Genomic DNA, 13,901 nt, shown 5'->3' with positions numbered 1-13,901 from the left:
AAACACACATTAATTAATTAATTATTATTATTTGGAAAAAGGCTAACTAAAATTGACCCACGTTTTATGGTCTTTTCCCCTCTTACAAGAAGATAGCCATTACATGGGTAAGTGGATTAGGATTACACAATAGCCTGCAAGTTTCAGTTCATAAAAGGAGAAAGACAGGCAGACAGAAAGAAGGAAAAACAGAACAATGGAAGAAATTTGGAAGCTTAGCCATTTGTTGGTGACAGTATTTCTATACACTTTTGCAACCATGATGATCACTCCGGCCATTACAGATGTCACCATGTCCGCTCTGTGTCCCGGTCAAGACGAGTGTTCTCTCGCCATTTACTTCACCGGCTTTCAACAAGTCGTAAGTTTTCTACGATGGAACTAACAAAGTCGTAACTTCCTATCTATGACGAATAATCCGAATAATGTTGTATGTTTGAGGTATATAGGTGACAGGACTTGGGGCATTGCTAATGATGCCATTGCTAGGAAACTTGTCCGACAAGTTTGGGAGGAAGACTTTGCTCACCATTCCCATGGTTCTTACCGTAATTCCCCTCGGTTAGTTGTTGGTTGCCCACTCTCTTCTCTCATTAGTCTAAACCTCTTCTTTTTCGTTTGGTAACGGTAAATTTAATCTTACATTAATAAGTTTAACATTTTTTTTTCTAAGTCAAATTCTTCATTTGATTACAGGAATATTAGGGTATGGAAGGTCGAGGGATTTGTTCTACATTTATTTTGTGTTGAAGTGTGTGACGAGTACGATTTGTGAAGGGAGCGTTCAGTGCTTGGCCATTGTTTATGCGGTAAGAATCTTTTCCCACATCAACCGTTTTTTAGATCTCTTTTTCCCTAATATATCATTTTGACATATCAAAAGAGAGTGATCCCTCTACTAAATTTCTAAAACAACGTGTAGAGTAAAATTTTTGAGTGATTCCTCTCCTAAATTTCTAAATCGTGTATTATTATTGTTATTTTTATTTTTAAAACTTTATTTTTAAGTGGGCATAACTATTATTCATCTTTTAAAATTCTACTATAGTACTTATATCTTTTGGACTATATTTTTAAGTGGCATAATTTCTCTTTCAAAATCCTTCTTAAATTTAGTGATTTATTGTTATGTCATTTGAACTTATTTTAGTTAATTTTTATATTCATAATTGAAAATCATAGATTGAGAAAATACTAAGACATTGAGGACTAATATATATGGTTTAATTTTCATTTCTATCTCTAAACTTTTCAAATTATTTTTATTTCTATTTAAATTTATTTTAGATTAACAAATTAACGACATAATTTCAAATATATCAAAGATTGATGGCACAATTCTCGACCTTCACATTTATTAAAATATAAAAAAGAAAAAAAAATTAAGATGTGTATTAATGTGCTAAGGTGTGACTTGTGAGCATGTATTTAAACCACATGGGTTAAACCCAATATTATATAAGTGATTTTATTTTTTGGGAAAAATAATATAATAAATATTCATAACGGTTGATTCTCTAGAAGTTAGGGTACTAAAACATATATTATGGAAGTTTTTTTTTTCTTTTTTCTTTTAATAATATATAGGGAAAGAAGATTGAACCTCTAATTTCAAAATTGATAGCACTTGGTTTTAGTTCAACTATACTCATTTTGGCATATATTATGAACGTTCTATCATCTATGAGTCAAAATGTTTTTTTTTTTAAAAAAAAGAGAACTAGTAATTGAAATAGATATTTTTTTTTAAAAGAGACCAAAATAGGACAAATCTTAAAGGTTAAAAATCAAATAAAGATTTGAATATAAGATATATTCACCCCAAGGTTATATAACGATTTTGATCTCTAAATTTTTATTTTTATGTCTAATAAGTATATAAATTTAAAAAGTATGTAACAGGTCCATAAATTCTCAATTTTAGGGCTAATAGGCCTCTTAACTTTGAAAGTTTCAAAAGAAGTATTTGAAGTTTGTCTAATAGGTCCATGATATAACATTTTTTAAATTGTTGTTTTGTATATTTTATTAAATAATCAAAATATCTTTACCTAAGTGAATGGAAGAATAAATAGATAACAAGAAAAAAAAGGAAAATAGTAAAAAATAAAACAATATAGGAAAGGAAAATACTAACTAGTAGAATTAGGATTTATAAACATAAACCATAATTTAAGTTACATAAAAACTAATGAATTTATTATACATCAAATTAAATTTTGTGTTTAAGAATAAATCACTTAAACATTTTATTTTATATTCAACACATTCATAAAAAATGTCAAGTATTTCAAATTTTCAGAAACACATTTAAGTAAAAAATCATAAACTTATTACTTAGGGTTAAACACTATTTCTATTTGCTCGTTTTAGTTTTTATATTTTTAAAATGTTCATTTTAGTTCATTTTATTTTCTATACTCTTGAAATATTCGTTTTGATGATTATATTTTTAAAAAATAACTATTTTAATTTCTTTTTTTCTGTTTTTATTTCGTTTGTAAGAGATTAAAATGAACATTTTGAAAGTACAGATAAAAATAAACAAAAATTGTAAAATTATAATTTGAGTAGATGACGTTAATAGAATGACACGTGTACGTCCAAAATTCCGTTAGAAATGTACGTCCAAAGCCCCAACCACTTAAATGGCTTTCTTCCTGGCTCCTGTCCGTTTTAGCAGTTGTCAATTTGGCTGCTTCAAGCCGACGCCCTAAACCCTTGTTGGACGCCATGGCCATTCACTCATTACTTTGGGTATATCTCTGTAATTACAGGCCGACAATGTACCGGAACACCGGCGAGCTTCTGCATTCGGACTGCTATCTGCCATTGGATCCTCTGCTTTCGTCTGCGGGACTTTCTGTGCTCGTTTTCTCTCCATTCCATCCACTTTTCAGGTACTCTCTGCTTTCTTTCTCTGAAATTTCATTTCTGCTCTGTTTTAAACATATCGTCGACTTCCTGAATAGGTAGCGGCTTCCACGGCAGCTGTGGCGGCAGTTTACATGAGGATTTTCCTTACCGATTCTGTCGCCGATTGCAATCTTTCTGCTTTCTTACTGTCTGGGGAGAATGTAGAGTCTGTTTCGTCGGATCTAATTTCGCCTAAGAAAGAACAGATTATTACGGCTTTGCCTTCAGTGAAGGACCTTTTTGCACTGTTGAAGACTAGGTACTTGTTCATTTTTATGGACTTACATTTTGGCCTTCCATTTAGTTTCTATTTGGTTTTTTAAGTTTCGAAAATATCATGTTTGATCCGGCATTTGAATTTGATTTCTAATTGTACCTTAATGTTTGAAATTGGTTTCAAATAATTTTTGAGGATTAAAAAAAAAAAAGAGAATACTCCAACCCATTTGGAAAATATATATCCGCAATGTATTAATTGGTTTCACGTCAATATTTCATTCAGTCAACTAACACCGAAATTCTGGTAAGAGGCAAACCAATTTCTGACTACAAATACCAATTAGAGATCGAATTCAAACTCTGGAAACTTTAGATATTAATTAGAGATCAAATTCAAACCTTGAATCAAACATCCCAATTTTGAGATGTCAAGATTTAAATAGAAACTAGAATTAAATTTCAAGTGTTAGTTTCGAAAACTCCAAGTTCTAGAGACTAAAAGTGTGCCTATCCATTTCTTTTCCATCTTGTCATCGTTTTTTGATATTTTCCTTCTTGTCATACCATTTTGTGGCATATTGCAGATGGTCTTTGAATAAGAGCAGGATCTATTGACGTTTGTATTTAGTAATCTAACCATTGATAAATAAGTATAAATAGGAGTTCAAGTTACACTCTCGCTTTTGAGTAATCTCGTAGTCATGGAGTTTGGACCAAATTGTTTGCTTATGGGGAAATCTTGAGTTTCTTCTTAAATTTTCAATCCTCTTTCTTTTGTTCGTTGTTTGCAGCTTGACATTTTCACTAGCGGCCATTGTTGCATTTTTTGGCAATCTTGCTGATGTTGGCCTTTATGCTTCTATACTGGTTCGTCTTTTGGTCCAAGAATCTATTCTGGGTTAGCTTTTGTCAATTTTTTATCAATGACTGAAATCCATCTCAATTATTCGTGGGAAAACATTTAGTTGTAATTTCATTGAACTTATTTTGGTTTACTTTTAAATAGAAAGTTGTCGTTGGTGATCACACCTCATCTTACTCAGATTATAAACTTTTGTTTGGCTCAATTATAAATTTTACATCCATAACAGACTTTCAAGCGTTCTATTGAATTTCAAATGAGTAGCTTGTCTTGGACAATCAATGTGCTAACCTATGTTTGATTTCCCAACTGCAGTACTATTTGAAAGCCAGATTTCACTTTAACAAGGATTCGTTTGCTGATTTGATGGTGATTTCTGGGGCTGCTTCGACTATTTCACAGGCATGTCATGTTATTTTGTTTTAGTCTGTATCCATTTCTTTCTGTGCATTTTTCCTATGTATCTGTTTAGAATATGTTAAAAAGAATAAATAGTACCCTAACTTATCTGCTTGAGCTTAAGTTTTTCGACATAGTGGTGATAGGGCACTATCCAGCTTTGTTCCATATGTGTGTTCTTAGTTCTTACCATTACATGAATAATTGCAGCTGCTTTTAATGCCCATCTTGGTTCCTGCTCTAGGAGAGGACAGGGTTCTCTCAGTTGGGCTTTTTTTCAACTGCATTCATGTAAGCTTTCTAATGTTCTTCTTGCTTCTAGACTTAAAAGTTATGAATGTATTCTAATAATCTAGGAAGCACATATACTTCTAATTGTGCAGAGAATCGATATCAGATACGGATACGATATGGATACGTCCAGATACGTGGCAGATACGTGTCTGATACGTGATTTGAAGTATCCAATTTTTTTATTTTTATTTTTAATTTTCAGATACGCGTATCTGCTTCCAGATACGTGAAGGGGATACGTGGGTCAATTTTTTATTTCAAATTTAAGCCTAACCATTTAAAAAGCCCAACCTACAACCCATTTTATTTTAATGCATGTTTAAGAGTGATTTTAAAATCATCAAAAATCATTTTTTTTTTCATTTTTAAAATCACTCGAAAACACAATTTTAATTACTTAAAATTAATTTAATTTTCAATTTTACACTTTTAAATGTAATTTCATATCATCAAAATTAGTTTTGAAGAATTAAACATGTCTCATGGTGATTTTGAAAATGACAAAAGTGATTTCAACCATTTTAAAATTACTTCCAAACATAAAAGTCCACTTAAATTGAGCAATCCAAAACAAAATAAATTAAAAATGATAAAACATAATTTTTTTAAAAAAAAACCCGAAACGTAATTAAATCTTCATTCTTCCCTTCTCTCTCACTATTTGAATCATGATTCACACTTCCTTCATCCTCAACTTCATTATTCAATCTTCATCTTCTACTTCTTTTCTACCGTCTACTTTAGTCACTCAACAATCACTCGACGTTACTAGATTTTTTTTCAAGTTTTCACTCTCTTCTTGAATCTATTATAATCTAACTTAAAATATGTATTATAACAATTAATTAGACATTATATATATATATATATATATCGCCGTATCGTATCGTATCTGTATCATGTATCCGTATATGTGTCTGTGCTTCTTAGCTAATAATTCAATTTCATGTTAATAAATTTGAAGATTACTCTATTCTTGGATGGTTAAATTTGTTTAATTGGTTTTGAATGCAGATGCTTCTTTACAGTTTTGCTTGGGCTGACTGGGTACTTCTTCTTTGCAACTAAGTTGTCAATGAAGTTTAATTCTTTTTAATAAATTTAGTTTCTTATTTGGTTAATTATTTTCTATATTGCTGCATTGATTTGAAGTTCAGACTCTTCTTCATAAATTGCATCATGCCATGAAATGACTAACTTTGCCATAATTGATCAGGTTGCCTATGTTGCTGCAATGTTTTCCATATTCTTTATTTTCTGGCGGCCTTGCGTGAGTGTCAAACCTCTTGATCATCTAGAGTTTATTATTCTCGATTGATAATTTGATTGCACTAAATTTATTTCACATTTGTAATCCACAGCTACAAAGCATAGTATCAAAGCAAGTTGGTGCCAGTGAGCAGGTTAGTTTTCAAGAGTAGCTTCAACATAATCAATAGTTTTTGGGCACTCATTGGTTACTTTTATTTTACAATTTAATTAATGGGATGAGCATTTCATTAGTTTGTTGATGTTGGTTATTATCTTTATCTCCTTAAAAGAAGTTCCAGTTTCTGTGCAACTCTGTTTATGGATTGAGACAAATCCATAGCAGGAAAGATAAATAAACCCATCCGGACAGGAACTATGATACAGTGCTCTAAGAACTTGCCTTGGAATCTACCAAACACACCTCAACACCTTTGCACAACTTGGATCAACCCAAAGTGATAGTTTGAAAGGATTAGCTTATGGTCAAAGACCAAGAGATAAGACTAGTTCCTGTCTCGAAAGTTGAAACACTCCACAAGTTTGGTGACCAACCAAATTTGAATGCCTTAGGACATGCAACAACCTAAACACAAGGCTTGCAGAAGGGCAGAATGCAATCAGATAATTCTAGCGAGAGAACTCAAATTTTATTCAACTTAAACTGTGTAGAACAAGAGCCTCCATTGGGTTTATTCATATAGTTAAGGGATTTCATCTAACTTCTTAAATCATCTTATAATAAAAATAATTTAAAAACCTATTCTTAAATTAATTATATGCTAGAAATAATATAGTCAAAAGATCTTGACTGGTTGAAAAATCAAATTAGTTACTAGAAGGATCCAGCAAAATGGGTGTGTGGGGAGTGGCCTTGGTGTGTCACGGGCAGATTGTCTGGGGCTGAGTATGTGGGCATGCAAGGTGGGGAGGTAGGCACTCGGTTATTCGCTCAAGGCAGGTCCAAGACAAGGGAATTAACCGATCAACTTTAATTGAAAATTTAAAACTAAACTAAACTAAACTAATCGAGTATATCATAAATATAATAAACAACCAGATTATTATACATTTATGATTTACCCCAAGGGGAGAAAAAAACCCATCCTAGAGTTTAGGCAGAGAGAAACAAAAGAAGAAACTCTAGCTGATTTTGGTGGATTACAACGGATTGAACCAACAGATCTCTCAAACTCCAGTTGATTGGCATGTCACAAGCTTTCAGATACAACTAAAATTTGGCTTTTTACAGCCTTGAATGGAAATAGAAATGACTAATAATTGCTAAAATACCTATGGATAAGATAGCAAAGTACTTAAATTAATATTAATAATTCAATCAAATCAATTTACAAATTCAAAATATGTAACCATATTTTTTAAAAACCCCCTTTGACTTGATTTTTGTTTAACAACCTGGATTTGATTGATTGTTAGGGTAAGGCTCAAGGATGCATTACAGGCATATCCTCATTTGCCAATGTTGTTTCTCCATTGGTATTCTCCCCTTTAACAGGTAACTTTTGCAACATATAATGCAACGCAGCAGCCAGAGAGGACAACACTAACAGAGTTTTGGTATTTTCAGCTTTGTTTCTCTCGGAAAACGCCCCATTTTATTTCCCTGGATTTAGCATCATGTGCGCCGGATCTGCTGCTGTAAGAATCTTTTTCCCACTACATTAACCGATACCTATAGCTGCTCAATTTCTATTATAGTATTATGATTTGAGTATGGTTTGATTAATCTTAAATTTATTTTTTGTTCCTAGCTTCAATATTTTGTCGTTTTCTGGTGTTGGAATGATCGTTATTGGTCTGTGCATTAACAATGATTGCCCAGACTTCAGTGTGTCCCCCTTGGAATGAAGAGGTTCTTTATGAATGACAGAGGAAAGTTGTTCCTGGCTTCAGTTTTTCTTGAACTCTTTTTGCCATCTTTAGGTAAAAGAACTACTTTGGGGCTCATCCAAGTAATTTCATAGGTGTTGTCTCTTCCTCTGTGCACGGTTTATAGATCATGTTGCCAAGGTTGCCCTAGCAAAATATGACAAACATTCATATCAAGTAAATCACAAAGTTCCTTGTAGTGATTTCCAATTGAAAGAGGAATAGTGCAAGTAAAACTTATCTGGGCCTCCTTTCTTTATCCAGCCAATTTTTTATGGTTGAGGATGCAGATCAGTCTTTTAACCAGCTTAAGAGATTCAATATTCTCAATACTTCCATTATCTATGATGACATTGCAAACCTTACTATTGACCGTGCATCTTGTTCAGAATAAAGCATGTCTACACAAAAACTCTTTGGAGGACACATGACAGTTGGTCTCTCCTTCATCCCATTCTACAAATGTTGCATCTTCTTCTGAAAAGCCCTCATTCTCACCTAGATCTAGCTCTCCTTTGAAGACCATTCATTTGGCAAATGTCCTTGTTGACCACAGCGGAAACACTTTCCTAAGTTTGACCTTTGATAAGTATTATTTCCTCCCTTTTTGCTCGGAACTTCTGGAATCCTGACTCCCTGATTTGCTTTGGGTTGAGGATCATCTCTTGTTTTGCTTGTAGACGTGCTTCCGGTTCGGAATTGTTTCAAAATGTTTTATTGGTTTTTTTTGGATAAGCGGAATGTTTTATTGATAAAAGGTTTCGGCTTCAGAATGTTTTATTCATAAAGTATACTGAACCTAAACTTAGAAACAAACTAAATAAAACTAAATAAAACGAAATTACCACATGGTAACTTGCAACCAACCTAAACTACGGCCAGGAGAATTGAAAAAACCTTTAACAACTTGTGTCAAACTTGAAGAAAATGACAAAATATTGAAGCTAAAAATAAACTACATCACCCAGGCAAAGAGTGTCAACCCATTATTACTTTGTGTTACTCAAGAAATCAGGATATAGTAATGGTAGTATTAATGATGCTGAGTGAGATGTAACTAAACTATAAGGGGCTGTTTTCGACATTGAGTTGACATTGAGTTGAGATATGATGTCTGAAGTTGAGATATAATTTTTAAAACTTTTCTTTCTCTATTTCTTTCTTTTTTGGCAATGAACAACAATTAACCTATTACATTTCTTGTAGAAATATGGTTAAATAAAATAAGAAATTAAAACGAAATCAAAACTTTTGATTCCAGCTAACTTTTCTCCATGAATTTCATTATCATCCTTCTTTTTCTTCCTACTATTGTTGCTCTATATTTTACTATGTCATGATTTCTTTTTAATTAAATCTCCCTATTATCGTAGCAGTTAATGGAATGTCACCATATTTCTTTAACAGTTTCACTTTCATTTCCTCTAAATTTGGAGGATCATCAGATAACAAATCTTTATTTTTTACTAATTCTTGTTGGAAAAATTTATAGGAAAAAAAAATCATTTTATGGTTTTTTTTTTTTTTTTTTTGTTATATGTTACAAAGTTTTCAACTACATATATACTTTTCGTCTATACACATCTAGATGTGTATAAGAGACAGGCTCAGAGAGTAGTCTGAGATGGGGTATGACAGTTACATACTTCCTAACTACATATATACTTTTCGTCTAAATATTCTTAACACATTTGATATGTGAATTCATTACGTATAAATATTGCACTTAATGTAGACAAAATAATGTTTTTTTTTATATAATTAACAACCCTACAACTTACTTTAATAATCATCAATCTTATAGTAGTCGGAAGTGGTTGTCAAAGTTGATTATCGAAGATAATTTTTGTTGGAGTTTGTAGTCGGAGGTGGTTATTGGAGCCTGAAGTTGGTCAGATGAAGGTGTATTGGAGTTGGTAGTCGAAGTTTGTCATCGGAAGTGGTTTTCGAATCTCGAAGTTGGTCGGGCGAAAGTGGTCGTTGAAGTTGATCATCAAAGATGATTTTTGCTGGAGATTGTAGTTGGACGTGACTATTGGAGCCCAAAGTTAGTCGCATGAAGGTGGTATTAAAATTGATTGTCGGAGTTTGTAGTCGATGGGGGTTATCAAAGCCTCGAGTTGGTCGTTGGAGTTGCTCGTTCAAAGGTGATCATCGAAGGTGATTTTCATCAGAGTTTATAGTCGGAGCCTACGAAGATGGCTGTCGGAGTTGGTTATCGAAGTTTGTTGTCGGAGCCAATTGGTCGTCGGAATTGGTAGCGTGAAGGTGGTCGTCGGAGTTGGGTCACCGAAGGTGGTTGTCGAAGACTAGAATTGGTTATCGGAGTTGGTCGCATGAAGGTTGTCGGAGCTCGAAGTTGGTCGCCAGAGCTGTCATCAGAGGTGGTTGTTGGAATCCAGATTTCGTAGTCAAAATTTTCATTGGAGGTGGTCATTGGAGCCCGGAGTTGGTCGTTGGAATTTTCATTGGATGGGTGGAGCCATTAAAAACATGAGAAAGAAGGGAGAGTTAGGAGGGTTGGTAAAGTATACTAACTCAACTCTAACAATGAGTTGGTATATTGTACCAACTCAACTCAACTCATGATTTGGTATATTATACCAATTCAACTCAACTCATGTTGGTGAGCCAAACACCCCTAAGAGTTATGTAATATTTTTAAAATTACAAGGATATGAATATGACATATTTAATCAACAGATTTATTTTTATGAGTAAAGCTTTAGTGCATCTCAAAATGTACCCATCTTTGTGCATCACTCTTTGATCACACACAACAAAGAAAATTAAAAATATATTATATAAAAAAGTAGAAAGTTTTTGTTATGTGGCAAATTGTAATTGGATAATTAGGTGAGATGCACAAAAATGAGTATGACTTAGAATTCGTCAAGTATTTTTATATTTTTATTATAGGCAAAATGATTATATTTAATCCTTTTTGCCCATTATGCTCCCTATGAAGGACATATTTTATTTTATTTTGTGGCAGATGATAGCATTTGTTCAGAGTATCATGATAAGATCTCCTATCAAAGCCAGCAGTAGCACTAGCGGCCATATGGAAGCCTAGTTCTTGTTCCTCTGCTTCCTCTGCTCATATTTTTGAATAGATTTTCCTAAGGGTTTTTTTTTTTTTTTTTTTTTTTTTTTTTTTTTTTTTAATAGAAATTTATAAGTTACTTGCAAAAACAATGTTGATGGTCGATCATTTAATTTGAATGGCTATTTATAATTCTGGAAGGAAAAATAATTTCTGGTAAGGAATATGACATACATTTAATATGTATTTATTATATGTTTTAACTTTTCATTGTTTTTCTTTTTCAAATATGGCAAGAGCTTACTTTTATTGTATTTGTACTTGAGCTGGAATTTGATTAGGATATTTTCGTTAATTTTTGAACATTCCAATCTAATAAAATACATAGTTAAATTATACCATTAAATAAATGTCTCCATCATTATAATGAGGTAAATTATGAAAAAATAGGACACGAGAATAGTAAAATAAAAGAGCAACGATAAGAAAGGTCTACTTAAAATATTCCATGTTGAGATATGCCTAAATTTCTTTTATCAGTTAAACTCCTGTATATTAAGTTATTTATAGATACATCATTCAAAGAAAGAGATTTTTAGGAAGATTTGAATAATATATATTATGTATAAGTCGAAACCAATGGGATATTGCAAATATTTATAAATATATTATTATCTATATTGTCTATATTTAGGGTTAGATTTCTCATTTAATTTTTTTTTATTTTTTTTTTTTTGTTTATGATACATTTTACTATACCACAAGATTAAAGGTAGTGGATCATGGTGAAGGAATGAGGGAGAAATGTATAGTGTCCGTTGGTGAAGTTACCATCTCTATTTGTCTTCAATCTCATCCTAGTTGTGAAGGCTGAAGCAAATGGAACTTATGCAAATTTTCAGGCATGGTGTTCTACACATTTCATCATCTTTTATGTGCAAATTGTTAGCAAACACCGGTAGAAGTTCTACATTCTAATTGTAATCACAGTCATGGAAGCAAATTAAAGGGTTTGACGAGTTTCTCTTTTAAGGTTGAGATTAAAGGGTAAGATAGATTTTGAATTTCAAAAGGAGTGCACTTTACAAAGCCATCGAGGTCGGTTAATTTTAATTTTTGCATACAATTATTATTAAAAATCTCATATGTATATACCGTTGTGATCCCATATAGGTCCTATAAATCATCTACATATACCATTATAATCCCATTTTTATTGAATATTATTATAAGTTTACATATGTACTCCATATTATTTATAATGTAACACCTTGTATTTATCCATTATAACGACCCGAACCCCTAGAACTCAAGTTAGGCCGTTACTAAACACATGCATGCATGGAACTTAAAACGACATCCTTTTATAGTGAAATAAATAAATAAGTTGAATTCACAAGACCTTCATTAAATTTAGATATTAAAAACAGACGATAGGATACCCATAAATTATAAGTGATAATAAATAGGTCTGAAAACAAATCTTAATAGTAAGTTTCAAACATCAAATTGAAAGTTGAAAAACATGGAAAGAAATCTAAATATCATGACCGAAAGCATAAAACTGGTCCCCAATGGGTCGTTCAAGGATTCCTCTTGTCATTCATCAGTGCGTCCTTACCCTTACCTGAAACATAAACATGAGAAAGGGTGAGTATAAAATACTCAGTAAGTAACCCCACTACTGGGGTCGGGCTAGGCATCTATGTCCTCTAGATGCCTACCTCTGGTGGAACATAAAAATTGCTCTAGTCCTCATGGGACACATACATACATGCAAAACTGGTTTCTATTCTACTGTAGTTAAGTGTACCCACTACCTCTGGTGAATCCCCAAGGAAACACAATATTTGATGAATCCCGAAGGAAACACAATCTGGTGAATCCCGAAGGAAACACAATTTGGTGAATCCCGAAGGAAACACATACCTAGTGGGCATCTAACTAATCAGTAAAGTCACTATCACAGTCTCAACATCACAATTATTACAATATGGTTTTATAACATACATATACACCTCAACACATGGCTATACAACATGCATATATGCCTCTATATCTTCATATCAAATACACTCTTAGGGAATCAAGTATCATTTCTTACTAGCATGCAAGTCTCTATGTGCACAAATAAATCTTTCAGATTCTCATACAAGAACATATATTGGTCATACTATACTATTCATCTATCATGTTATCGTTTTGTCATAATATTCATCTATCATGCTGGCATATATCTAGTGTCTAGCTCATGGGCAGTTCCAGTAGTAAGATTACTTACTTCGATATTAGGTTGAACCAAAAAACAATTCAATCTTTGTGAAATTCTTGAATCCTTAATCGAGCCAAATATTTGAGCAACTAACCCCTTCTAATCTCCACAATCTTTGAATTAAATCCTAGTACATAAAAAAAAAAAAAAAAATTAACATTTAGGTTCACACCTAAGCGTTTAATCACGCCAACATCAGCAACAAAACTTAATAACTTAATTCGTATAAATTACATTCAAACTGAACAAGTCACAAAGCCCCAAATCTTACCAAAATTCTTGCCAAAATCACCTTAACTCTGCTTGACAGCATGCTAACGACCTTTTAAACTCATTCAAACTTTCAAATTCAACCTCCAAAATCACGATTGAAATGATAATTAAACACGTTATTTATTGGCTTTCAAGATTCTCAACAAAACCATGAAAATCATTTAGATCTTATCCCAAAACTACGAACCTCACGACGGCGTTCGACAAAGGACAATGACCGGAAGAGAGGAGGACCAATGGCGAGTAGATCCGGCGAAGTGAAGGTCGGAGTGACGTGGTAGCAACTTGACGGAGGAAAGAATGTGGACGTCGGCGGTGCGGCAACTGAAGTTCGTCTAAACTTGTGAGAAAGTGAGGGTTTGAAAATTCTATATTTCTTTTATTTTTAATTCTCCACCACACAAATACATAAATAATATATATATAATTTCCTTTCCTTTTCTTAAATTCCAAAACCCATATACATTCTTGAATTTTTTTTA

The 13,901-nt window shown here is 32.6% G+C and overlaps 1 protein-coding gene across 3 annotated transcripts; it reads left to right on the top strand.

Moving 5' to 3' along the window:
• Positions 1 to 10,981, top strand: LOC120076635 (hippocampus abundant transcript 1 protein-like). 3 transcript variants are annotated; one of them, XM_039030512.1, is made up of 14 exons: positions 1 to 361; positions 450 to 561; positions 697 to 809; positions 2,778 to 2,900; positions 2,973 to 3,175; positions 3,927 to 4,002; positions 4,313 to 4,399; positions 4,607 to 4,687; positions 5,705 to 5,737; positions 5,907 to 5,960; positions 6,052 to 6,093; positions 7,376 to 7,454; positions 7,527 to 7,597; positions 7,711 to 9,371. In XM_039030512.1, the coding sequence occupies exons 1-14, from the start codon at positions 197 to 199 to the stop codon at positions 7,765 to 7,767; spliced, it is 1,296 nt and encodes a 431-aa protein (XP_038886440.1). In that variant the 5' UTR covers positions 1 to 196; the 3' UTR covers positions 7,768 to 9,371. The 3 variants fall into 3 exon arrangements, with proteins under 3 accessions (XP_038886440.1, XP_038886441.1, XP_038886439.1); XM_039030513.1 differs by lacking the exon at positions 7,711 to 9,371 and adding an exon at positions 9,633 to 10,561 and having other exon boundaries at positions 14 to 361; XM_039030511.1 differs by lacking the exon at positions 7,711 to 9,371 and adding an exon at positions 10,824 to 10,981 and having other exon boundaries at positions 19 to 361.
• Positions 10,982 to 13,901: the final 2,920 nt, after the last annotated feature.

This window comes from Benincasa hispida, chromosome 4 (genome assembly GCF_009727055.1).
Source record: "Benincasa hispida cultivar B227 chromosome 4, ASM972705v1, whole genome shotgun sequence".
NCBI lineage: Eukaryota > Viridiplantae > Streptophyta > Magnoliopsida > Cucurbitales > Cucurbitaceae > Benincasa > Benincasa hispida.
Note: the sequence above shows the minus strand (reverse complement) of the source record. Positions and strands in the feature narration are given on the sequence as shown.

Excerpts from the sequence above, each read along its gene's own strand:
- LOC120076635 (XM_039030511.1), top strand. The coding sequence starts at position 197 with ATGGAAGAAATTTGGAAGCTTAGCCATTTGTTGGTGACAGTATTTCTA. Across the intron at positions 2,901-2,972 it reads CCATTCCATCCACTTTTCAG|GTAGCGGCTTCCACGGCAGC; the intron begins GTACTCTCTGCT and ends CTTCCTGAATAG. Across the intron at positions 4,400-4,606 it reads CTGCTTCGACTATTTCACAG|CTGCTTTTAATGCCCATCTT; the intron begins GCATGTCATGTT and ends GAATAATTGCAG.